This window comes from Argiope bruennichi, chromosome 3, assembly GCF_947563725.1.
Source record: "Argiope bruennichi chromosome 3, qqArgBrue1.1, whole genome shotgun sequence".
Lineage (NCBI taxonomy): Eukaryota > Metazoa > Arthropoda > Arachnida > Araneae > Araneidae > Argiope > Argiope bruennichi.
This window is the reverse complement of record NC_079153.1, coordinates 61,310,764-61,337,646: the sequence shown is the minus strand read 5'-3', so window position 1 is coordinate 61,337,646 and position 26,883 is coordinate 61,310,764. Positions and strand designations below refer to the sequence as shown.

The 26,883-nt window shown below is 28.1% G+C and overlaps 1 protein-coding gene across 1 annotated transcript in view; it reads right to left on the bottom strand.

Annotated features, from left to right (window-relative positions):
• Positions 1-645: 645 nt before the first annotated feature.
• The window catches only part of LOC129963792 (uncharacterized), a 496,364-nt gene continuing 470,126 nt past the window's right edge, over positions 646-26,883 (bottom strand). Inside the window, exon 3 of the mRNA XM_056078345.1 lies at positions 646-1,395. Within this exon, the coding sequence (XP_055934320.1) occupies positions 1,109-1,395 (287 nt within the window). The 3' untranslated portion in view covers positions 646-1,108. The remainder of the gene's footprint in view (positions 1,396-26,883) is intronic.

Below are 26,883 nucleotides of genomic sequence, written 5' to 3'. Positions count from 1 at the left end.
GAATGTTTATTTCGTAAAATATTATTAAAACATTTGGAAAAAAAAATTCTGTTATCTAAATTTGAATTGAAATGAATGCCTTGTAAATTAAGGGCACAATGGATGTTGAAAATGAAATTTTCAATTCCACTTTATATACTTGAAAGTTTCTCAATTATTTAATTATATTATTCTAATAAAAAAAAATTGTTTCAGCAAAATTCATTGACAAAATTCAAATTTTTAGTAAAAAAAATGAATAAAATATTCTAATGTTTCCATTTATACTATGTTTATTACAATTTATAATTGAACTATTTTTCCAAATTGTTTTAAATAAATATATATATTCCCTACAATATGTGTAACTTCATTGCAGGGAATAATTCATAATTTTCCCTTAACATTTTGAATTATTTGACCTTTTGAAAAAAACTGCAATAATAACAAAAAAGCTTCTCCCAAATACCAAAATAATATTTAAAAATTATTTATTTATGAACAATTTTGTCATAACATATACTTAAACGACTTTAGAAAAAAATCAAATTATGATTGAAAATATGATTCTAAAAAAATGATTTAAGGTATGGACAGTATAAAATTTTATTTTGAGAAAATGCTGAATAAAATCTGTAAAAAAAAAAAAAGTTTTTTGTGCAAAACGAATAAAGATGTCGTATGAAATTTTTATGCCATTATTTGTTTGCCAATAAAATTGTCAGGGATTACAATTCAGTCGTACCACATTTCCAACATCCATTGCAACCTTAAATAGACTAATTAAGCTGATGATTTCGCATTTACCTGATTATAAAGCTATAAAAAATCTCAAAGACATAATTTTACCAACTGTCTTTTAGGACCTAGAAGAGCTAAATCTCCCACGAAATCTAATTTAATGATTCGAAGCCTACTGTATACAAACTGGGAAGATCAAAATGTAGTGTTGCATTTCCATGAAGTAAGAAATTTGGCACTGTCTCACAACCAAATTCAAAACTAGATCTAAAACGTGTCAAGGACTTTCTACTAACAGACTAGAAATATTTCTAAGCAAGCCCTGTCACAACCTCAGGCTGTATTGCTGCTGCCTTTGTCTGGACCTTCGGCAGCAGATTCGACACCATCAAAGCAACAGCCTCCTCAGTTCATCGCCACTTCGGTTGCTGTAGATCCGATGCTCTTCTAGCTCCTCCTCCGAGTAGTCGGACTCCTCCTGGGCCTGTTTGACCTTTAATTCGTAGTCAGACCAGTGGTCAAGGGTCTCCTTGTGCATCTCGAGTAGCATGAGGCCGTCGAAAACCGTGTCGCAGATGGAGCACATGTAATGCCTCTTCCTTTGTTGATGCTGTTCCAGGCGGCGGACGCTGTTAAAGGAGCGCTCGCAGAAATTGCATGTCAGCTCTTCGTCTTCTGAAATAGAAAAGTAAAGTTTGTAAAAACAGTTTTTAAGAACACACTTTAATACTACACTGAAAATTAAAAGTTTATTATTTTAATTATTTATTTAGTTTTTAACTTTTAATTCATTTTTATAAATAATATGTAATCTTAGAATCAATTGTTTCTCAAATTCCTTACCCAAGAAAAAGTAAAATAAATAAAGTATTAAAGGCAGATTTTTATAAACATACATTTGGTAACATATTAAAAAGTAGATTATCCTATTTCAGTAATTTTCTCATTTTATTTCATAATTAATTATTATAAATAGTATGGAATCTTGCTTCTTAACTTCACTGACATAATATTGTCTTTATGGAACAAAATGTCATCAATCAATTTACGATTAATTTATGTTCGAAAATGTTCAAATAATGCATTGTCATCAAAAGTACCCTTGCATATCAAATTTATAATCTCTATTATATCAGAAAGAGAGGGAAAAATTGATTATAAAATTTCATTTTTGAGAATGAGAAATAATTTATAAATTAATAAAAAGTAATTTATTAAAAAGTGGAACATTTTTATGGTAATTGTTTTCAATTTGTAACCTTGAACTTATAATTTAGTGTTATAAATATTATAGAATCTTGAAATTATTTTTCCACAAATTTTCTATTAAATCCCCAGTATCACACGTATATTGTACAATATTAAACAATATTCGCAGTATCGTATAATATTATTGAATATTTAATAATATAATATAATAGTGTATTATATTGTACAATATTTCTTAACATTCTGTGCTACTTGGGTGGCCCCACTCATGTGGAAACAAAACTTAATTAAACAATATTAACTAATGATCTAAATCAGATAATATTATACTGGTATAATCATTTACAGTACAGAAGTTACTAAATTTCATGTTTGTAAAGAAGTCAAGTTAAAAAAAATGGCGCAAAAGTATTGTGATTGGCAATTAAAAGAAGAGAAATAATTAAGTATATGTTTTGAAACTAAACAGCTCCAAACTTAATCTTGTAACAAGACGATTTTTACACATTACGTAGTCATTGTTTTATGTCTATCAATTGTCAGTATACAAAAAGCAAGAGAGTAAAGAAATTTCATTTCCACTCTCATAATGTTCAGTTTTGAATGGAATACAATAATTTTGTATATGGTTAACCTGGCTTAGTAATTTTCGAGTGAAACCTAGACAGTTGCTTTGGATCCGGGTGTAAGTTGCTGGAAGTATCAATCTTGTCTTTCTCTTTTTGAAAGCACATTTTTTTGTCTTATTCTTATTTCAGTTATATAATTTAGATACACTCGGAAAGGTATTTGGTCAATTAAAGCACAAATAATTAAGTGAAATTATAATATGAGAAGAAATGTTCAGCCTGAACCGAATGAATTGTTCTGTATCTTAATCAGAAGTAAACTGCCTTCATGCCATATGAAAAAAAAAAAAAAAAAATTGCACTCTGTTTAATATTCCATGAGCATTTAAGTGATTTTTTTTAATTGTGTATTAATTGTTGCTATATCTCCGTAGTTTGTAGGTATGATAATAATTGATAATATATCAGAGTCGTAGATATTATTTTCAGAATATTTCTAACTTATTACACACTACTAACATATCTCTCGAGTCCAACTTGATAGCAAATTGCAATTCGGACCGTTCTTCCTTTCCCCTAGACTATCGTTCTGCCTTAACATAAAAAAAAAGAAAGAGGGATATTGAGGACGCTCCAGGGTATTTACTAACGCTCCTGAAATGGAGGAAATTAAAAGCAAAGAGGGGAAAAAGACCAAGAAGTATTTACCTTTAAAAAGAATAGCCTCATTTGATACTGATAGAATCATCAACAGAAAGAGAGGAGAAAAAAAAAACAGCGGTACAATAATTTTTCTTGATCCGAAGAAGATTTTGTTTACTTTCAAGAAGATTAGGAAAATGATGTTTGCAGAATAAAAATTTATTTTGAAGAAATTGGCAATGATGTAATTGATAATGAGTTTCGAATTCAAAAATATTCTCATAATATGTTTAGAAATATCTAAAAATGTTTTTAGTTCGACTTGTCGGAACAAGCACGGAGAACATTATATGGAATTTTTAATGGTTTTTAAGATGAGAAAATTGTAGCGAAAGGCTTCTGAAAGAAGGAAAATGTATTTACATGATCTAATGTTGAAACAATTTTCATTATAAAAGCTCTTAATATTGTTAAGGTTTCATTTTCACTATTGACTTTTTCCCCAAAAATAAAAATTGGAATTTGGTATTAAAAGTAACGTGGCAAAAACAGATATAGAAAATTTTATCGCAATGAGCAAATAGTTAGGTGCTATCATATCACTAACCACCATGTAGTTGTTCCAGTCCCACGGACAAAAGAGGTGAAATGAAGAAAAAAGAATATTTGAGCGGGAGATGTGTGGCTGATATTGGCAAGTGTGTGTGTTGGTAGGAGTTCCAGTGGGAATTCCGACAAATAGATTTACGTTTAAATTTGAATTTACCGAACATAACATCAATAGGCATCGATAATGCAATAAACTCGTGTTGCCAAGTAAAGTGTCTTCACTTGTGTCAAGGCATTTGACGGGTGCTGTACAAGTATCCTGGCCAAGAAGACTTCAATAAGGATTTGCAGTCATAGTCCTTCATTAAAGATCCTTAAAGTGACAAAAGTACAATCTATAATGCGCCGTGAATAGATTTCAATGGATTTCGCAGAAATCAAAAACGAAAAGTTATATATTTTTCAGCTTTACAGCATTATGGCAAAGAGAGGAAAGAAAAATAAAAGGTATAAAAGAAAAACCTGATTTTCTGTTGTTTCCAAGGTAAGCGATTTATTTTTCTGTTTTAAACTTGATTCAAAGAATAATTTTTTTAAAAAAAGTATCGAGGGCTTAGAAATTTCCTCTACAAGGTGGGTATAATCATGAGGTTTAAGTTGATAATGTTTCACAAATTATTATTAATATGAAAATAACCAATGCATCATAAAATTCAAAAGGAATTAAATTTTTATTTTAGTATGCAGAAACGGTCTATATGTGCTCCTTTCTATATGCATCTGTATTTATATTTGTATAGTAACCAGTTCTCAAATGCAAAATGGAGAAACTTTCTGTGTAGGGCCTGTTTACACTTCGATTTCAAATGTAATCGTCCACGTAAAATTAACCAAACAGTTGGGTATAGAGCATCTAGTTCATGAATAAAGCATTATGTTGAATTTTTCGGACTACGTGCGAAAAAGTCTTTTCTTACATCCACTATATTCCATTAGCAGTAGGCCTTCCATGTCTTTTATTTTAACACAACTAATCACCCTGGATTAGTTGTTGTTTATAATGGCACTTGCCATCGACAAGCTCGCTGACGAAGTCAACTATTTTTAGCCAAGGGGGCGTCTCTTATTTTTTATAGCAGCGCCAACTAGGGCCAAGAGTACGTTTTAGCTACTAACGCTTCACATTCGCTTGCACAACCCCTTTTTACAGGGAGGCACATTTACACATCTCACAGATAGAACAGATGAAGAACAACCATGCCCTAACCGGGACTCGAACCCAGGAAGCCCAGATCACGAGGAAAACGCGCTACCCCTATGCCAGGTCGCCGGCACCCTGGATTAGTAAAACTAAAGAGGAAAAAGTTTTTGATCTGGCATATTTGTTCCATATTTTTATTCAGAATGCTTATTGAACTGAAACAGCCTATGAAGTTTTGGTATATTCAAAAACACACTAGGTTTTCGGGGTATTATTTGCCATTTTATATAACTGAGAAAGTATATTATTTTCTTCTTAATATTTATCGCTGAAACGAATTTGGGCTTCATAGGGGCTCAGATAGGAGAGTGAGCATATGGAAATGAATATTTAACATTTTCGTTTTCCAATTCCTATTTGCATTAAAAAATAAAAATTATTTTTTAAAAAGTGTTTCATTTCAAAACTTATTGATTTTTTTGCAATTATTTCACATAAATATTAATATTATGCATTAAATTCCCTAAATATTAGACAGAAATGTTTGTCAGAAACACAGAAACTCATAAATAATGGTCTAAATAAAAATAAATTTAAAAAGATCTTATTTTGTGCAATTATTATTTATATTATTATTGTAGATTTACATACCAAATAAAGTCTGTTAAGAGCTAAAGATTTTCAAAAATAAAAAAAAATATTAAGTGCAACGATTGCTATGTTTTTTTCCAATACTCTGAGGACATTGGCCTCACTCTCAAAAGAAGAAGAACGTTAAACAAATGTATTCAATTAACTTAAAATGTTTTTTACTTCAGAAACAGAAAGCAATAGAGAAAAAGTGATATTTTCAGACACTTTTGCTATTTTGATTATTATTTGAAATTCCACGACATAGTAATCGGAACAATTGCAGTAAAACAATTTCATAACAAGCACTCTCATTATTTCTTTTGTTTTATACCCAAGGAAAAAAAAATACTAATGATACTTTTTCCCTTGATAAATCACAGGAAGATCCTAAATTTGAACTTTCATTCCTAAACTTCTTTACTTTAAAGAAAAAGAATCAGTCCTTTTTTTATGCATTTGGGGAAAAAAAAAATGAAAATACAAATAGATTCAAGATAATTTGAGGAGAAAGTTTCTTTTTTTTTCTTAAGGGAGAAATTTGATACTTTTTCCCTTTCGAAATTATTCGAGTTCTAGAATTTGCTTTAAACGATGCATTTATTAGCTTCTCAAACTTTTCAACAAAAATAAAAAAAAATTCTGTTTTCGATGCATTAAGAGCTTTTATTTGATGTCACTGACGATTATGTCAGAAAATAGTTCCTCAGCGCTCCACTTTAACCAATACATTCCTCTCCCTAAGAATGATGATTTTAGATTTTAAGAAAATTGCTTTCTTTTTGCTTAGATAATCCCCCAGTTTTATCCATAAATGTTCCCTTCTATTAAATTCAAAGGATGCAGCTCAGTTTTTGAATACTAAAGGGCAACTAAGGATTATTTTTTTCAATCTTTTCTAAAAAGAAATGCTTTATTTAAACGTTAGAAATCATTGTGGCCAAAAATTCTGATTTAGTAAAATGTGAAATTGATGGAAATGTTTGAAATATTAATGCGAGTTAGAATATTAATTATTTCGAAACATGTTGTACGATATTTGGAGAAATGACAAAATTGAATTTTAAAGATGCAGAAAATAACGAGATAATCTTAAAGAAAGATAAAGATAATATTCGAGTTCATTTTTTGAGAAGTTCGGAAGTGTATTATTACGAAATTTTATTTATATTTTACTGAAAACAAAACAAATCTCAAAAATAGCTATAAATTCGAAAGGTAATAAAAATATTCAATTGTTGCAATATAAGTTTATTGCAATCTATTTAAATGCAATTATGCATTCTTTAATAATCACAAATTGCTACTTCGACCCCCGCCCCCTTGAAGGCACACGGAAAAAACTGAATGACGGACCATCGCAACAGCATTGGCGGAAACTGAAATTGAGTCCTAAGGATCATTATCGGCCACGGTATATCGCTTCCTGTAGGAACCACGTCTCGTCATCAGTAGGGGCAGCCTATCCCACCCCCTTTTTTGTACCCATCTGGGTAGTGAGAACCAACTGCCATACCAGAAGCTTCTCATTCCCATGTTTGAGATGCTTCCCAGTAGAAAGCATCCTTCAATAAAAAAAAATCAAAAATGGCATAAAAATATGTGAGATTTTTTTTGTATCATAAAAATGTATTCAACAATTTAGTAATTTTCTATCATTTTTAATTTAGAATAAGAAGTGCTGATGAGGTAGTAAAAATTAAAACTGATAAATGAAGTTATTTATTTCAATTCTGGAAAACTTTTAAAATTATTTACTAAAAATAACTATATTTGCTATAAAAAATAAAAAAAAATAAAAAAAAAATAAAAATAAAAAATAAAAAAACGTTATCATTTTTGCTAAAAAAATATTCGAAGAAAAAAGGAAAAAAAAAAAAAATAATAATAATTTGCTTTATTTATCATTTTATTAAAATTCTACGTTTAATATATTTCTTCGAATTTTGGTTCGCATGATCATTGAAATTCATTCTTTGTCAAACCTCATGATGTATTTAAAGCTAAAAAGGTTCATATTATGTTCATAACAATGAATATCGTTTGCATATAAGTAGAGTGATCAATTCAAATCCTTAATTTGGGGAGAAAAATGGTGATTATTCAATAATACAATATTTTGATTATTTAATAATACAATATTTTTCTTTTTTTCCCGCAGTCCTCACCTTTGATGTATTATTATTAGTAGTATTATTTGCCTGGTAAAATAATTTGGAAAGAGCTGTGAAATAGGAAATTCTGATTTGGTCTTGAATGTATTTTGATAATAAAATTACTTATTATAGTCATTACATTCGGAGTTATGAATGAATAAAGCGAATCTTCATTCAACTAAAAATCAGTTGAAAGTGACAAAGTTCATTTAGTAATATTATTCAACCACTCATCTACCAGTAAAAATAGCTAAAATTAGACAATCGAATTTGTATGTAATCTAGAATTTGTTGTATCAATCGAATGAAGATGGCTAAATTGATTTACTAATATTAACTGTATAGAATATATTCTATATTATTTCCATTGCTGATAATTTTATTAGAATTTTATTACATCTTAGAAATAAGATCTGTGTGATTTTTTTTGTCACTGTAATGATATTTTACACAATATATATAAACTAACCATTTTTTCTACTTTTTAGATTTTATCAATTATTAACGACTGTATATCAACGATCTTTTTTGTATGTGCAAAATTTACAGAATTCATTCCTGAAGCAAAGCTATTTTTGCGGGTAATAACAATAAAAATGAGTTATTTCTTAACATATGGAGCTTTGGATTTCAAAATACATTGAAATAATGACATTCTGTTGCAATTTTGCTCTTTTGAATCTTATTTGAACCGCCTCTAACTTTCTACAAATAAACAACTCGATAACAAGGACTCTCATTATATGGCATTATCGTTACGTGTCCTTTGATAAATGACAAGAAGAATCAAAATTTCGAACTTCTTTTTACGAAACTTCCTTGTTTCAACTTTCAGAATAAAAATAAGAATCTCTTTCTTTATACTTTAAGAAAAACAAAAATATAAAGAGAATCAAGATAATTTGAAGCGAAAGCTCCCTTTTATATGGAATTTGATAATTTTTTTCCGGAAATTATCTAAGTATATACTTTAAATATTGCTTTATTAGCTTCTTAAACTTTCTGAAGAGTGAACTTTCATTTGCTACCATTGGTGATTACATCAGAAAATAGTTCCAAAATATTTTACTCTATTCTTCTCATTTTGCTCTATATGAATCATTATTTTAAATTTTAAGAAAATCTGTTTTCTTTTTGTTTAGGTATTTTAAAAAACCCTACCTCTCTCATTCTTTACTTAAATTCTCTTTTCTCTTAAATTCGAAAGTTTGGTCTTTGAGAACTATTTTATTTTGTATGAAATCAGCTTTATTTAAGTAAGGATAACTATGGCAAATAAAATATCCAGATTTATCAAAATGTTGAATTTAAACAAAATGTTACATCTTAAGAAAATCAACGCGAAGTCATAAAATAATAATTTATGAAAATATTATAAACAATTTCAGGAAATGATTCAGAAATTTGTGGAAACAAGAAGATTCCACTTCATTTTTTTATGGAACTTAGAAATTATTAATGGAACTTTTTATTATTTTTTTATTTTTTAAGGACATAAAATATTAGAAAAGGACATTTATTTCTTAATTTTTAGGACATAAAATATTAGAAAAGGACATTTATTTCTTGATTTTTAGGACATAAAATATTAGAAAAGGACATTTATTTCTTAATTGTTAGGACATAAAATATTAGAAAAGGACATTTATTTCTTAATTTTTAGGAAATAAAATATTATACTGAAATCAGAAAAACAGAAGCCTTAAATTTATTAAAATTAAGATTTTTAAAGGATATTATCTATGATGCTTATCAGTGAGGCAATCGATGAATGGAGAAACTTTTCAGAGCTATAAAGATAATGAAGGTAAAGTTGAAGGAAAAATCTATAAAGATTTTATTATTAAACCAAAAGAAAATCAATAAAGATTTATATACTTTAGGTAGAAATGCATTACAATAAGAATTAGTAATAAAAATTAATCGATATTATATCGAAGATTTCATGCTAACTTTTTTAATCTCGTCAATGATCATTTGATTAAAAAATTAGAGGACGAAATTGTATCATTAATTGTTTAGCAGAAAATTTACTCTTAAAATGTTTCCGAGAATGGAATGCAATCTATTTTAATGATACCTGGAATTGCACTTTTATCCAAACTGACTCACCGTTAATTGATTTCGCAAAATACCGAGAAGTTAATCCACATCAACAACTTCAAACCTCGAAATCTCTTTAAGTGGGAATTAAATTTCTGTTTCCTTAAAAGAGGAAACGAATTTAATATAAAATCTCATGACAGCAAAATAATATACCAGTTGTTTTACTTGGAAATTTCTATAGAAGAATTTTTAGTAAGACCTAAGATTGATAAGAAATAATCTTCAACATGAAACGTTGGCGGCTTTTTTTGAGAGAAAGTATTTTCAAAAAATGAAAGCATGAATTCATATTTGTCCGATATTTAAGACTTAAATGGATTTTCGGTACAATAAAGAAAGCCTGGAAAACAATTATCTGAGCTGATGGTGGAAATGTTTGGATATCTTAGTGGAGGTCAAACTACAAGATTTTGGTTTTTTTTTGGCTCAATGCTGAGTTTTACGTGGAGCATTAAGTCAATAATATGTGGAAAGCGTAATTCAAGTTGTCGTCTGATGATTACACATCTATGTATTGATGTCCTAATTACATGCAACAACTGAAAAGCGCCGGCGTCTTGGCCTAGGGGTGGCGCGTCCTCCTCGTGATCTGGCAGTTCCAGGGTCGAATCCTGGTTCTTGGCATGGGTGTTCATTGCCCTGTGTTCTATCTGAGGTGTGTGAAAGATCCCCCCTCTGAAAAAAGGGGTTGTGCAAGCGAATGTGTGTGTGTGTGTCATCTTCATACGAGCTCTATAAGTCAGACTTCTGCCCTCGGGAGCTCAGGGGCCTTTACTACTGCACAAATTCGGCTTAAATCGTTGACTTCATCAGCAGGCTTGTCTATGACAAGTACCATAATTAACAACAAAAACAACTGAAAAGTGAGCTAAGTAGCACAATTTTATGTACTGAAATGTTATAAATAAAGTTTGTATTATTCTGATTCGAAAAAATATAAAGTTTGATATATTTGTAACGCCTTTTCGGTTCATTTCTGAAAAATGGTGAAGAATGCATCGAGCAATTCGCAGATAATTTAATTATAAATTAATTTAAAGAAATATCTTTATAGCATATATTTTAATTAAATGATACCAAAAATTTTTTAACATAAGTAAAATTTCAATTATTCTCAAATTACTTGAATTTTATTTATATTGATATAAATTTAAAAAATATTTGGAAGGATATGACATTTTGTACTGCTTTCTCTTCAAATTTAATATATGCGGTAGATTATAATATATAGCCCTGATGAACAGACGTCTGACTGTCAATCTCAGACAAGCGAGCATATTTGCTAAGAGAGGAGCTGTATGACGCTGAAAGCTAAACCCTGAGATATAACAAGGCTTCAATGAATACGAATTTGGTGAATAAGGAGCCTTTATTCTTCTTCTTACTATTGGCATCTTCAGAGAAAAGTAATAAGACGTAAATTTTCATTCATGATCTTCCACAAATTTATTAATATATATTTTTCTGATATCTAACAAATATTATGTCGCACCAATCAATTCGACAAAACCATGCAATATGAATGATTTTGAATATAAAATAAATATTTGTTTGTCCACATTTTTAAGAAAACGAATCATTTCTTATGATCGATGTTTCTTTGTAAAGTATTCTTTTTTTTTTTTTAACAAAAAGTCCACTTTTTATCCACATTTTATCAGTATGGAATTTCCTAAGACATAACAATATCTGATACTAATTTTTGCTGCTTATTTGGAAGTAGTGTGTCTTTTATTTGAGGTAGCGTCGAAATTGTCGTATTGATATCGAAGTTAATGAAACCACACTTGAAAGAATAAAATATTGATTCATCTGGAAATTCAAATTGCAAAGGACTTCAGAATAATTACAAAAGGGGAAAATGATGTTTTAAATTCAAAACGGGAGTGAAAAATTAATCTTTTATATTTAATATTTTTAATAAAGAAGTCGCAATTAAATTCATAGCAATTAATTTTAATGAAAACTAGTTAGTGTAAGAAAATTCAGTATTTAAATGAAGTAATTAAAATATATACTGGGAAAAGTTTTAAAGAATAATGAAATTTCAATATAAGTAGCACAAGTCACAAATAATTGTTTAATTTAATTTTTTTATAGAATTTTTTTAAAGTGTTAATCTTAATTCCTTGTTCCGAATGAGCTATAAGTAATTGAGCGGATTAAAGGCCTGAAAATCTCGCACATGAAAATTCTACGTAATTATACTTTGAAATAAATTTAGAAGTAAAAAATAATTTTTTTACATTTTTCCGTTTCGAAAATTTTAGCTTCAAATTAGCCAAATAAATTCAAATAATTATTGATACTCTAACATTATGCTATCAGCATACTTAACTTAACAATTAACTTAAAAAATGAATTACAGATGAATTCAAATTAAAAATGTTCAAATTAATAAAGTCTATTGTTAAAATATAAATTTTAGTAATAAATTTCTCATTTGTGAAATTTTATGAAATATAGTATTTTCCGAAAAAACTTTTTACTTGAGAAATAGTTATGCCCTATTGGATGAAACAGACAAGTCTAGACATCCGTCTAATAAACAACACATTACTTAACTGAAGTAGAATACAATGAATTCAAATTCTGTATTCTGTGTAAGATCCCCTTTTCAGAGATTCAGGCGTTACTTTACTTATTGTCAGGAGGTGTCTTGAAAAATGTCTTCTGTAAATATATTTTGTTGTTAAATTTCTGGAGTCCATTTCTGAATATGAAATAGGCAGATTTATTGAATATTGTGAAAAGGAATTTTCTTGAAATCCATTTTAACAGAAATATTTGATATAAGCAAACGATTTGCATTTGAATAAAATTTTTGTATTTTGTATTAGGATAATATTTCTAAGACATCAATTGTGTTTCGTAAAATTATCACCAAATGCTTTGTGTGAGAATTTCAATTATTACTTCATTGCAAAGAACAGTTTTTTTCCCATATAAATAATATTAACTGTGAATTTAAATTATACAACATTATGAAAGAAATGTAATCTAATGTAGAAATAATATATTACTGCAGAATCAATATGATTTTAGCATTTACAGAGATATTAAGAAGATATTTCGCTCTGGAAAACCCGATGGAATTAGCTGATCTATTGTTAAATATACGAACAAAGTAGTTTTCTTAAAAACATTTCTCATGTTTTAAGATTAAGGTAAAACTTATTTGAGAATGCATTGAGATTCTTTCTAGAAGTAGAAGATCAAGCAGATATGTTAAAAAAATTCCTTTTGAAATTTAAAATAGGATGATTTGAATTGCTTGATCAATGATAAAATCAAACGAGATGTTAAAATGTTTTATATTAACTGTGTTTTAGGAATATTGTATCTAATATGATCAAAGTTCATATTAGTAACTTCTCGTGTCATTACTATTTACCTTTGCCATTGATAGGGACTGTCTAAAAATCAAAATTTATTTAATGGTAAAACATATTAATAACATATTATTTAAAGTATTTTTTTTAATTTGCTTTATACAATGCTACTTTTAAAATCTAAGTGTCTAATTGTTGCAATTTCTCTGTAAAATACTCTCTAATAACAATAAGTAAATTTAAATCATGTTTTTTAAAATAAAAATAAAGTATGCTTTCCTTTTGAAAAACTTAAGTAACATTTTGTAAAAGACTCATTTTACAAAATGTGTTAAAGTTTAGATTTTATTTAAGTTTACCAAAAAAAATTTTAATCTAGTATTTCGCAATAAAATAATAAATTGAAAGTAAAATATTAGTAGAAAACATCAACCGAATCGTTCAAATAAATGAATAAATCAATATTCCCGATTAGTATATTATTTTCAAGATCCATGATTCAAAAAAAATAAAAATCCTATAATTAGAATTTTGTTGATCTCATGTTTTCTTTATACTTGGGAATCTCGTAGATAATCCTGTATCTAGAATCAAAAACTAATTCCTCTTTCGAATTCTTAGAACCACAAGATAACAAAATAATCTGAATTCACCCTGTATTTAAATGTTTCCTCTTTCCTCTCACCCCTTTTTTCATGAAATAAGCACGTCCTGTTGCATGCGCAAAAGCACGGAGGATTTTCGAATCCGAAAATGAACAATAGATCAGTTGGTTTTCGCGAACAATCTCTTCAGACATTTTTAAATAACTAATTGTAGCTGCTTTTGGATTATAGACATTCAAATGTTCCTTCAAAAAGAAATATATCAATATGAAATTCATTGAGTGACAAAGGCGTATAATGCTATTTATTCACCACTATTTCATTTTGTTAACCACTTAACTGTTTTAGCCGAATACCATACGTGCATCGATTTATAAAATTTTGATAGTTGTAAGCAAAAAAAAAAAAAAAAAAAAAAAAAAAAAGACATTTATAACAATTATAATTCAATATTAAAATTACTTCGAATACATAGATAAGTCAAGTATTCAAGGATTTCCATTTGATTCAAAATAAGAAAATATTCCCAAAATAGAAGATGTCATCTCATTAGATAGTAAAGAAAATGAAACAGTTAAATGGTTAAGACCTGAAGTTAGTATGATAATTAAGTAAAATTATTTTAAGAAATGGAAATTTCATGTATGTGTTAAATGTGTATACGTCATCATTTAGTTATATTATCGCTCCATTTTAAAGTAACTCTAGGGCTATTTTGGATTGAATCTCGTAATTTGGATCTGCAATCAGATGGCGAGGGCAATGCCTGAGATGTCACCACCCCTCTCGAAACTTCCGCACTATACAAACGCGAGAATGTTTGGCCCCAAAGGATTTAATGTGCACCCGACTCGCTTACACGACGGTTCTTCGATGGAATCGGATCTCGAACTCCAAGCCATCTGGTTCCGAAGCCGAGACCTTATATACCAGGTCACGGCTGCCCTAACTCCATCTAGTCAAGTCCATCTTGGAATACTTAACGTAAAATTCAGAATTAGCTGATTGAATAGACTGAATTTAGAGGCTTTAATCTTACCAGATCTAACTTGCATCCAGTCAAGTGTATGAGTCAACAATACATAATAAAAGGGAAGAATGGTATATGGTATCTTTTATTGGTCATTTATGTTCTGAAGTATTATTAATAAACTTTGGATTAACTAAAATAATAGACTTTGTATTGACTGAATGATTCTAATCTTGCCAAGTGCATTTTGCATTCAGCAAAATTCACCAATCAAGGAATACCAAGAAAAAGAATCTGTAGTATCTTCTATTGGTCAAAGGAACACTGGAATGAAGTGTGAATTAGATCGTTCAGACAAGTTGCCTTCCTTGAGATCTTTTAGAGGAATTTGACGCACATTCATGTTTGGGTTGGAGGAAAACATTGGAAGAGTTCGAGTAGCCTTTCCTAATGCATCTAATAAGTTATTGCTAAGATATAAATCTATCAACCATTTTTTGGATAATCGTCGTTATATCTTAGTTATGCAGGTTTATGAATATTAATCAAATATTAAAACTTCCAAGCATTCAAAAATAGATCTGTTTATATTTTGCAAGAAATAATTAAAACGCTTCCTATATTTCTGAATAAAACATAAACCAATTTTATTTTTTTTATTAATTTATGTGCTTGTAAATACTGTTTATGGTGTTTTAAAATTTCATATTTTAAAAAGAAATCTAATTACTAACATCAATAGCAGCATATCATGAATTCTACATCTTTGAATATTGCACCAGTGTACCGTATATTATACCACCTTAACTCTAAAGGGAAGAAATTATACATCTGTACTTAGTTTTTTTATATTGAGGAATGGAATTTCTGCTACATTGCTTTTCTTTTTCTATCAAAAACTTATGACTAAGCCCCTTTATGTTATTTATAGCCTACGCCTTTTCCAAAATTGAACCGAAGGTGGAAATTTTAGAAAAGCTACTGACAAAAGAAATATTTAATGGCACATAGAAGTGTTTCCTGAACTTGAAATATTGTCGTACAATCTTCGGCAGATTCCATTTTTTTTTCTCCTTTGGTCGTGCTTCTTTTGTGATTTGGGACTTTTTTTTTGTACAAACGCCGCATACAAATTCGGTGTGTAAGCCACATAGGGATTGACTCAGTGACGGCTTGAGAATTATTTATGAAATCCTATGGAGAAAGATTTGTTTTTGAAGTCAGAAAATATTTTTGGCATCGCTCCGTGGGATGCATTTGCAATATATTAAACTTAGTTATGCAGCGTTATGTCCTTGCTTTTGCTGCTTAAATGTCCTTATACTTGAAATTACTTGTAAGATTAGTCTTATTTGATGCTATCTTAATATTTAGATAATAAGTTCAATAATACTCTGCTTTTAAACTTTTCAAGAGACCAGAGGAATAGAATGGCAAATAAAAGAAATATATAAATAAAAGAAAATCATTTACACAAAATGTCCAGGGAAAAAAACAAACATATCACAAATGTACGTTATTAAGGGGACATTGGATTCCATAAGGCATTTTTACTAATCATTTACTTAGGATTGTGAAATGTTTTATGCATATGTATCAAAATATAATTACGTCAAATGTCTTTAAAAAATTAAATGTATTATTTTTTAAAAAAATTAAAAGATATATAACTTCTACAAATTTCAAAATATTTTCCAAGCGACTTTATTTTTAATTTTTTGTGTTATCATTTTTTATTATGCTATATAAATTTATTTGGAACAAAACTTGTATGATTTTGTAATTTCAATTAAATGTTAATTTTATAGAAATAATTTTATGCACACTTACTTAATTTTCATAAGAACTTTATGATTTCCTGAACTAAGATTGACTTTTAATTATCGATAAAAACCTGAAACATAAAATGCGTAGGGTGTTTCCTTTTGATGTCTAACTGAAACCTTTATTATTCAAATTAACTTCATTTCCTCAAAAATTAAGACACTTGGAACAATTAAAAAGTCTTTTAATCCAATTAGAGTATTATTTTCAATTATACTCTAAAACAATCATTCAAGGAACAAGTAAAATCTGAAATTTTGCACAGTTAATAAAGAACAGCCAACGAATTTTCCTCAATTATAATATATCAATAATTTTGGTCAATTATATAAGAGACTTTCAGCAATGCGGTCGGTATTAGATCAGGTGACTATAAATTCAATAAAAGTTTCAGATTAGCGGACGTTTATATAAAAAGAAGAAATTTTGAAAGCAAAACATATTTTTGCTTGAAATATGCAAAATAATATATATAATTATACTATTTATTTTGAATATATAAATACTATTTATTTTGAGCTTTGAATATATTATTAATGTTGAATGAAACATATATGCAGCAACAAATATTTTACCTCCCTCTTAGGTTTTTGGCATAGGCATGCAGTGTTTCAATTCCCTTTTCCGCTCTCTATTTGTTCTTTTTACTTCATCGTATATGCAGTATTGAGAAAGTATAGTAATCGTCTAAAAATTCGAACTTAAGATTTTGATAAACTTCTACGTTTTAGATCTCCCTGAGTTCAAAAAACACATTTTTTGGAAATTGTTCGTCTGTCTGTTTCTGATAAAGATAACTCAAAAACGGATAGAATTTGGTGTACGGTCTTTACATCACATTCGCAGATTTCTATCAAAATTTGAGTAAATCGGATTTCTTCTTAACAGTAAAATCTGTTAAGAAGAAATCAGTCTATCCGGTTGTTCTACTATAAGTTATCACCATAATTACAAAATGAATGGAGCAAGATTGATAAAATTTGGTACTCAGATTTAACATCTATAATGTAGACACTCTGTCAAATTTTGAGCCAAATCCAACAAGGAATTGACCGTCTGTCGGTCTGTACTTTCAGAAATATGCAAACGTGATAATTTAAAAAAGAAAAGACTTAAATATATCAGATTTAATATGGGATTTTATGACTAAAAAGTTAATCCTGTATGAAATTTTCTTTTCAAATGGTTGAGAAAAACTTGTCTAAAAGACAAATTCGGGTTTTGGATACTATTAACTTATGCCAGGTATTAATCGCCAAATAACTCGCCAAGGATGACATGATAGATTAGTGCGAATGCTAAAATTACGCCTAAAGTTAATATTTCGTAAGTATTGTACACCAATGCCATGTAAGGCGTTCTCTGGCCTGTTTAAAGAGAGTATGCGAGAAAGTTGTGGGGACACCACCACCGATGGTCATTAAAACGTGGTCTGTTAGAGGGGACGAATTGATGCATTACCGAATTACTGAATATATACTCAAGAATTGACTTTTTCTGAGACTTTCAGAGAATAGACAACCAGAGTTTACTGTAATAAAAACTACAAATTAAAAAAAATGAACAAAACATGAAATATACTCAAATATTATTCTACTGATGCTTCTTCCCCTGAATCTACATTCAGAGATTAACTTCTTTCAAAAAAAGGAAGTTCTTGAAGGAAGGGCTCATCGAATTTTAGTAATCGATTCAATAAAGCTCATTTGCACTCGGATAACATGAGTCATTATCAGGCCCTCCAAAGTTGAAAATGATTTATGGCTCACTGCTGTCTCGAAATCAATTTCTCACCAGCTTTGTGAAGCATTGTCGATGTTCAATGGTGGAAAAATGTTAATATTAGAGAGATCAGAAGTTTTATTCTAAAACTCTGAAGGAGTTTGATTTCAAATATTTTCTTTGGTTTAAGAAATATAGAAAAATTATATATTTGCTTAAGTTTTAATGTTTTATCATCAAGAAATTGTATTTGATTTTTAGAATCGTCAACGTTTTTTTCGTCATATTATTTTTCGTTAAATCTATCGAGAGCAAATAATTTAGTCGCTTTTGCGCTTATTTAACAGAAAAATGAGCTTAAAGGCTTGCTTACAAATGTTTAAACAGGAAGAGTTTTTAAAATTTATAGCTTAATGGATTTCAGAAGATATTAATCATGAAAATAAATAGAAAACCTTTGGTATCAATTTATGAAAATTTTTATTTACCAAGACTAATTGATTTAATTCACCTTTGGAATGAAAAATTTATTAGCTGTTTAGAAATTCAAATATATGAAAACTGTCTAGCATAAATTTATATTAAAATGAGTAAGAGTTATAAAGGCAAAAGGAAAATGAATTATTAGTGAATAGTAAAATTTTCCAAAATAAAGACCGAAGAAGTTGAAAACCAACCAGATCATATTTATAATTCATATAAATTTAAAAAAATACCGATTAAAATGTTTTTATGATATACTTACATAAATTGTATTGAGTGAAATACTAATTTAAAAATATAATCTTTAAATTTATTATTCGTTAATTTATATAATTTTTCATTTGTTGCACTGAGATATTATGAGCAATTTTTATCCTATCTTTAATTAATTTTAAAGATCGATTACTAATCTTTATTTCAGTCAAACGCCTGAAAAAATCTTTTTAAATACATCGCGTTATTTAAAGATAATTAGAAATTATAACATATGCACAAACACTTACTGAAATTATCCAGAACTCTTATAAGATTTATTAATGAAATAATTTTTATTTTAAGTCTCGTTTTCCACAATAAATATCTATTTCACATCGCATTCATTTAATATATTTTCAAATTGAAATATTTAACCCGGTATATTCCGTAACTAGTTTTCTTGTAAACTAATTTTTGCTTTAAATATACCTATATGAGACACAATAATCTATATGGGAATTTATGGAATTATTTGAAACTATAATAAGATTTATTAATGAATTGATTTCATTTAATATAAATTTATGGTTGTTATTAATATATTAAGAAAGCTCAATTTTATGACATAAAATGTCGGGCAAAAGTTTTATGTATGAAAAACGATGAGTAACAACGTGAGGAATATGAGAAAATTTAAAGTATTATATCTTTAATATAAATCAAGATTTTATTTAAAAAAATTTGATAACTAGCTTATTAATTTAGAAACATTTAGGTTTCCAATTCTATATGATATTTTGATGCCATCGATGTAAAAATATTTACAGATTCAAGCAGATTTTTCAGATTTTTTTTAGAAAGAATATAAGTTAAATTCTTCTTTTAAATTATTCAAAACTTAAATAATCCATATCTTTCAGAGCTGTTTAAATGAAAACATTATCTAACTTTAAACAGTTGATATTTTTGAACACCATTTTGAAGTATTATCACCCAAAATTATTATTCATTTCACATCGCTTCTATTTAACAGAATTTCAGATTAAAATATTCAACACTGCACATTCCATACTAAATTTTCTTTTAGACGAATCTTTGCTTTGAAGGCAGTATCATGCATTAGATAAAAATATAAGAAACCAGAATCACTGAAATATTACAAGAGAAAATTCGACTTAATCAAATCAGGTATAGTGGAAGATATATGTTTAATTTTGGTAATGGAAAAAACATTTTTCATTCTTTTTTAGAAGGGCAAAGGTTTTCGAATATTTAATAACATAAATGTCGCTCAGTATAATATCGTTTAGATGAATAATTCTCTTTTTAAAACGTAGTTTCGGAGATTCGAGCCATTGAATTCGTCACCCAAGTGTGAAGAAACATCTCGGTAATATCAGACCAAACCAACTATAATTTTTTTGGTGGTAAATTCTCTAGATCTTGGGTCCGACTGAAGACTATAATCAAAGAGCCAATAGAAGAAAAAAAAAAGATTTAAGAGAAAAAAAATAATCATTAGCTTCTTTTAATTTGAATATAAATACTTAAATTTTGTTATGATCATTTGTGAAGTCAGCTAGACAGAGAGTTTAAATTCCATGGTTTTTAATATTCAAGCATTGTTATTGTATGGAGAAAATGATATTGCAATTCAAATAGCTATCAGATTTGGAAAGAATTTTAAAATAAAAAAAATAATACATAAACGTACGAGAAGACAAACATATACCCACATATATTTGGACATGGAATTGCGTACAGCGGTGGCAAGAAGAAACTCCGTTGAAATTTTATTGATTCAAAAGTTTATAATAATTACGAAATTTATATTTAAAAATTTCGTGTCTTATTGTGTTAGAATGGAAAATTCTTGAAAGGTTCCAAAAAGCATCTATATATCGCAATTATTCGAAAATCAGTTGTAAAACATAAAAAGCTATTAGATCAAAGAAAAATTCTTAAGGAAGTTTAGAGAATATAATAAAAATAAAAATGAATAATCAGAAAATAGAAAATATTAATTTTCTGATATGCTTCGAGATTAAATATCAGAGTCTTTTGTTCTAAGCCCGCTTTATTTGAAATTCAATGCTACCATATTTTCTGTATATATGGCGAATTCAAAGGAATGCATTATTATATTTCAGAATAGAAGTTAACACTTTATTATAATTTTTATCTTTAATAAAGTGTAAAATAATTTATGCTGAGTAATTAGATGTTTAACAGGAAGAAATGAAGTGGAAATACCTATAACGCATTTAAAAATAATTATTGTTACATATTTTGAGGGGTATTGCGATTAATTTGCAAATTAATTAGATATTTATGTTTACTTAAAAATTTGATCAATATAAATAATAAATAAAATTAATTTCGGTGAAGTTTAAACTATTAAATATACCATTTAATAACAGAAGTGCTATTAAGATAAAAATAACAGAACAAAATTGTTATTAAACTTCAAAATAAATAATTGAAGTTCATTATCATCCTATGAAGCTAAGATTACATTATTGAATAAGGGTTGAAATAAAATGTTAAAAGGTTTAATGAAAAAAAAAATCATTTTTTTAAAAAATGTTGCTTAAATTTCAGTGGAATTTATTCTAGTTTTCAATCAAAGATATCGATATTTTTTAATATAAAACACGAATTAATATTCTCATCGCCACAAAATTATATTTTTATCCACTTTTTGTTGTAAAATAAAAACATAACATACTCGTAAATATTAAGATCTTAAAATAATAAAATAAATTTTGATATTATTACTTAAAATTCGAGTTCTGAAAATACTACTTGAAACAAAGTTTTCTGCAAAGAAAAGGCTTAGACGGACATAAATGAATGAAATCTTTATAAATAATCGAATAAAAGGAGCTAAAATAGAAGTTTCGATTGAGAAGAAAAGGAAGTTGAATTACTGAAAGAGAAATGTAAGTGGAATTTGAATTATTAAGTAATACACGAAAATTCCATCAATCGTTTTGCACTAATCCGATAATCTAGTTATTCTAACAAGAATTCTTAATTATTGAGTGGAAAGAATGATAAACAAGTGCAATTGAAAACAATTGACCATCATATTTTTAGTATTTTTCTTTATTTAATCTGACTCGCGTCATGTTTATGAAAATGAACTTTTAGAAGCGATTTTATCTCAAGTTCTGCTGTATTAGAAATCTAATTTTTGACTAAAAGATGGCAAAATCTAATAGCACTAATACATGTTTATTTATCTCTCTAAACAATTAATTTTGATTTATATTATTGGCTACAAAAATAAAATATATTTCCGTAATATTTATAATAATGAATCTGAAAATATATTAAATAGTAAAATATAATAAAAATAAATAAAAAACAAACAAGCTTTTTAGAACGAAAAAAAAAATAAATGGAAACGATTTCCATCAAAGTATAGATACCAAAATTAAATCGTAAAAATGAGAGCGATGAAAGTAATATAATAAGGAAATTAACTTACGATGTAAGATTTTTCAAAACATTCCTTAAGAATCAAGTCTATATTAACATTGAATTACCGATGTTAAATATATGCCTAGTTTTATCATAGCCGTCAAATTGATGGGTTTTTGATTATCGTGACTTTTATTGTAACTTTTGGCTTAGTTTATGTAAATAAAAGAATATAATTTAACAAAAATAACGTTTAATATAATAATTCATTAATTAATATATTAAATGTTGAACACTGAATCAATCAATATAATTTCATATGGAGAATGTAATTCAAATTTTTCCAGAAAATGTCTGAAAGCGATGTATAAATGAATGTAAGTACGTATTTGTGTCCATCTTTGCATAGATGATTCATAAAATTGCCAAGGCCGTCATTTTGATGGGTCGGTATAAATATTTGTAGATCATACTGATTAAGGAAGTTAAAATGGCTGAGTGGAGATTGAATAGGAATATGCAATTGTTCTTATGTTTCATTAAAAGTCGTCATAAAGTTCTAGAACAATACATAGATTATATCAAAATTTTTAAGCATGAAATTGGAAAACCGTCCAAATGATGATCTTGGTAGTTCTAGAGTTAAATATGATTAAAATTTGTAACTGCCGGCATCCTGGCATAGCGGTAGCACGTCTTCCCCCGTGACCTGGATGTCCTGAGGTTTCGAGTCCCGGTTCGGGCATGGTTGTTCTTCATCTGTTCTATCTGTGAGATGTGTGAATGTGCCCCTGTAGAAAGGGGTTGTGCAAGCGAGTGTGATGCGTGAGTAGCTAAGACGTACTCTTGGCCCTAGTTGGCGCTACTAAAACAAGAGACGCTCTCTTGACTTAAAATTGCTGATTTCGTCAGCGAGCTTGTCCATGGCAAATGCCATTATAAACAACAAAAATTTGTAACTAGGTATCCGATTAGGTTCGGAGACGAATTTTCAAAAAAATGACACATAAATATTTTTTATTGTACCAGATAGCTAAAACAGACTTGAAAGGTCACTATTACAAAAAAAAAAGTACACTCATTGCCTTTAGTTTTTGAAAAAAAGAACAACTGCTTATTTAATGAAAATTTAGCAAAATTTTCGATGTTAAGAAAAACAGATAAGGTAAAAAAAAAAAAAAAAAATGGAAATATTTAATTTTTATTTCACCTACATATAGCTCAAATTACATAAAATGTAACAAACCTCAAGATAAAAATTATGTTAGTAAATAAAAATTTCATCAGTATTTGAAGTTGCCATTCATGATTTTTGGCAAAATTTGTCTATGTTTTGAACTTAAAATGTCTGTAAAACATGTATAAATGGATATATCTTAAAATCCGCGGTATATTGTTCTCGAACAGGTTTTGGGTACATGCATACCGAATTTCATGAAATTTTATTCAATTGATTTTGAGATTTTCGATTAACAAATGTTTTCCGTTAGTTAATCGTAAGGAAATATTCGTTCTTCAGAAATATATATTATTATAGTTTAGATATTGTACTTGTAAATTAGTTCAAATGCGCTGGAAACAAATGCAGACAATGGAGACAAATGCAACAAATGCAGGCAAAAAACATTCACGCTATTTTAACAGAAATGCCAAACATAAGCAAACTACGGTTGAGTAGGTAGAGAGTTAATATGAACATATCAAATATTATTTGGGAGAATTTTACGGTAAAAATAAAATAAATCACTCATTTTTGGTTAAAAATACCACTGCTTCGGACTTCATTTTTATTTGTTGTATATTATTGAAACTACTGTATCTATAGTTCTGTCTTACATACAGTCTATTTGAAAATTTATGAAGTTTGGACTTTATTTTCAGATCATAAAAAAATCCTATTTTTCTCTTCTTTTTTTAATTTAGTCGGATACCTTATTCCATTTATTTGTTTATATTCGATTATAATTGCTATTCATTTTTTAAAGTTAAATACGATTAAAATTCTTATTTATTTAGATTTCCAGTTTTTTTATCAGCGCCATCCCCTTTTACGATTTTCTTTTGACCACCCTTTTTATGATAAAGTAAAAAAGTTCTGGTCTTCAATTCATTAAAAAAAGCATGTAAAATGGGATAAAAGAAATAACTTTTCTTTCTCGATCTCTTTTTTACCAATTTAGATACTTCTGTGAATGAAAGGAAAATGTGTTTCTTACAGTAGGGAATCAAAGAAAGATTGTACTTCTTCCCAATGAAGTGTATTTCTCCGAATCTTTCTTCCGCTTAACAAGGCGGCCATTTTTGTGCGGGGGAGGAGGCATATTTCCTACTTATTGAATGTTACGGGATTGAGCTAATTTTCTGATGAACATCGAGAAATGTACTGTTAGTCAGTGTAGCGTAAAATTGTTAATCATTACTTGTTGATGATTGCTTTTTTCTTCGGTTTCTGAGAAGAAAGAACACATTTTTTATTGTTTCTAGCTATAATTCGAGTCTTCAGCCATTTGCAGCACAGATACAATGCTTCAATAAAATTCGGATAGTTCGAAACTCTGATGATTAAAAAAAAATACTGATTTGCTTGGAATATGCGAAACTATTTTGTATTAATTTAATTCATTTTAATATTACGTGAAACATTCGCTATGTTTTTATCAATTCAAGAGTTTTCCTTGAGAATAGGCAATATCTCTCTGGTAGTCCATTTTAATATTACGTGAATTTTTTTTATTAATTCAAGACTTTTATTAGTGAATGAGCAACATCTCTCTAGTAATCCATTTTAATATCACGTGAAACATTCTCTGTGCTTTTATCCATTCAAGATTTCCTCTTGTGAATGAGGAAATGGACATTGATAGTCCATTTTAATGTCACGTGAAATATTCTGTATGTTTTTGTCCATTCAAGACTTCCCCTTGTGAATGGGCAATATCTGTCTGTAGCATTTTTTACTACCATATGAAATATGGTAGTAGATATCCCAGGTGAACGGAGATAATCCTAATTTAATATCAAGTAAAATATTCTCTATGTGCATTTTCAATTTGTTCCCAATTATTATGACACGTTTTATGACACATAAGTTATAATCCATTTAAACGAAATGAAGAGTACGATGGAAAAAAAAAAAAAAAAAGGAAAATCATGGTATCAAAATGTCTACCTGTGGAGAACTTGCCTTTACAAACACCTAATTATAATCCAAAATCTTAACTAAATCGAATAAAAGTTTTAGCCAACGACTAACTGCATGGTATTTGGTATAATTTGGCACAAAACATAAGAAAGTATCCATAAAATTGTAACAAATTGTAACAACTCCGTTTCGAAACCATGATCAGTTTAAATTAAATAGTAAAAAAAAAAAAAAAAAAAAAAAAATTAGAAGTTTGACTTGTTGGACGATATCTTATTTTTATCACTAATTGATGTGCTTTCTTTTGATGAAATTCTTTTAAGACATGACTTGATGATTGCGTTCCACGAGAGTTGGTCGCTTTTTCAATGGCGTTCCTAAGTAGAGTTGGTTTTTTTTGCAATGTTACGAAATCAGAAACGGCCGAGAATGTCAGTCGATTTGCCATGTAGTGATTTCTGTTCTCCAGTGATTTGTGAGTAAGTTGTAATCTATTGAAGACTGGATTACGTTAGCTTTATTAACCCTACCTTAAATACATTTCTTAATTTAAGTCCATTCGTCTTAATTAAAGTCCGATCCATCTAAGAATCCATTCAAACTTATTACATTTGTTTACGTGATTCACATAACTTATTTCCCTCTATTCAAAATTTATATGAAGATAAAAGTTAATATTACATAAAATGTCAATTTTTAACAAAATTTTAACTTTTTCCCAACGCTCTTGAACCAGTAGAATCATGTTTAGCCTTCTCTACATGATACAGAGTCTCTAAAATATCTTAATTAAATGAAGACAAAGGTTGTAGTTTCAGTAGACAATCATATGTATTTTCTGTGCTAGTGATGGTACATTAATGACTGCAACACATACTGTTCAATATTGGGCATGAAATAGAATGCTGCATGGACTTTGCTTATATGACCAAGTGAAGTCACATAAGTCAACTTTCATTTGACTCAAACGAAATGTTTATCTTCCACATTAATTGTGTTCAAATATTTATTTCCTATCGTCGTTTTCAAAAAAAAAAAAAATTATAACATTTTTGTAATCAGAGTAATTGTTTGATAAAATTTTTTAATTATTCACTGAATTATATTTCTAATTCAGATATTACAGTAAAAATTAGCAAATTTTTCATTATGAAGTGAACTAGTATATAAGTCTTGTTAAAATATCACGTTCCAATTCCCTGACAGTTCAATATAAAATATATAACATTTTTTTTAGAGAATAAGAGTTAAAGATGAAATATTGCGGTTTAGCTTGTAAACTTTTCTATCATATAATTTTTTTTTTCTGTGAAACAAAATATCAAAATCTAAAGTGGCTCAAATCATATGTATATCGATTGATTAGTAAGAAGAATATTATCTAACTCTATCAGTCATTAGT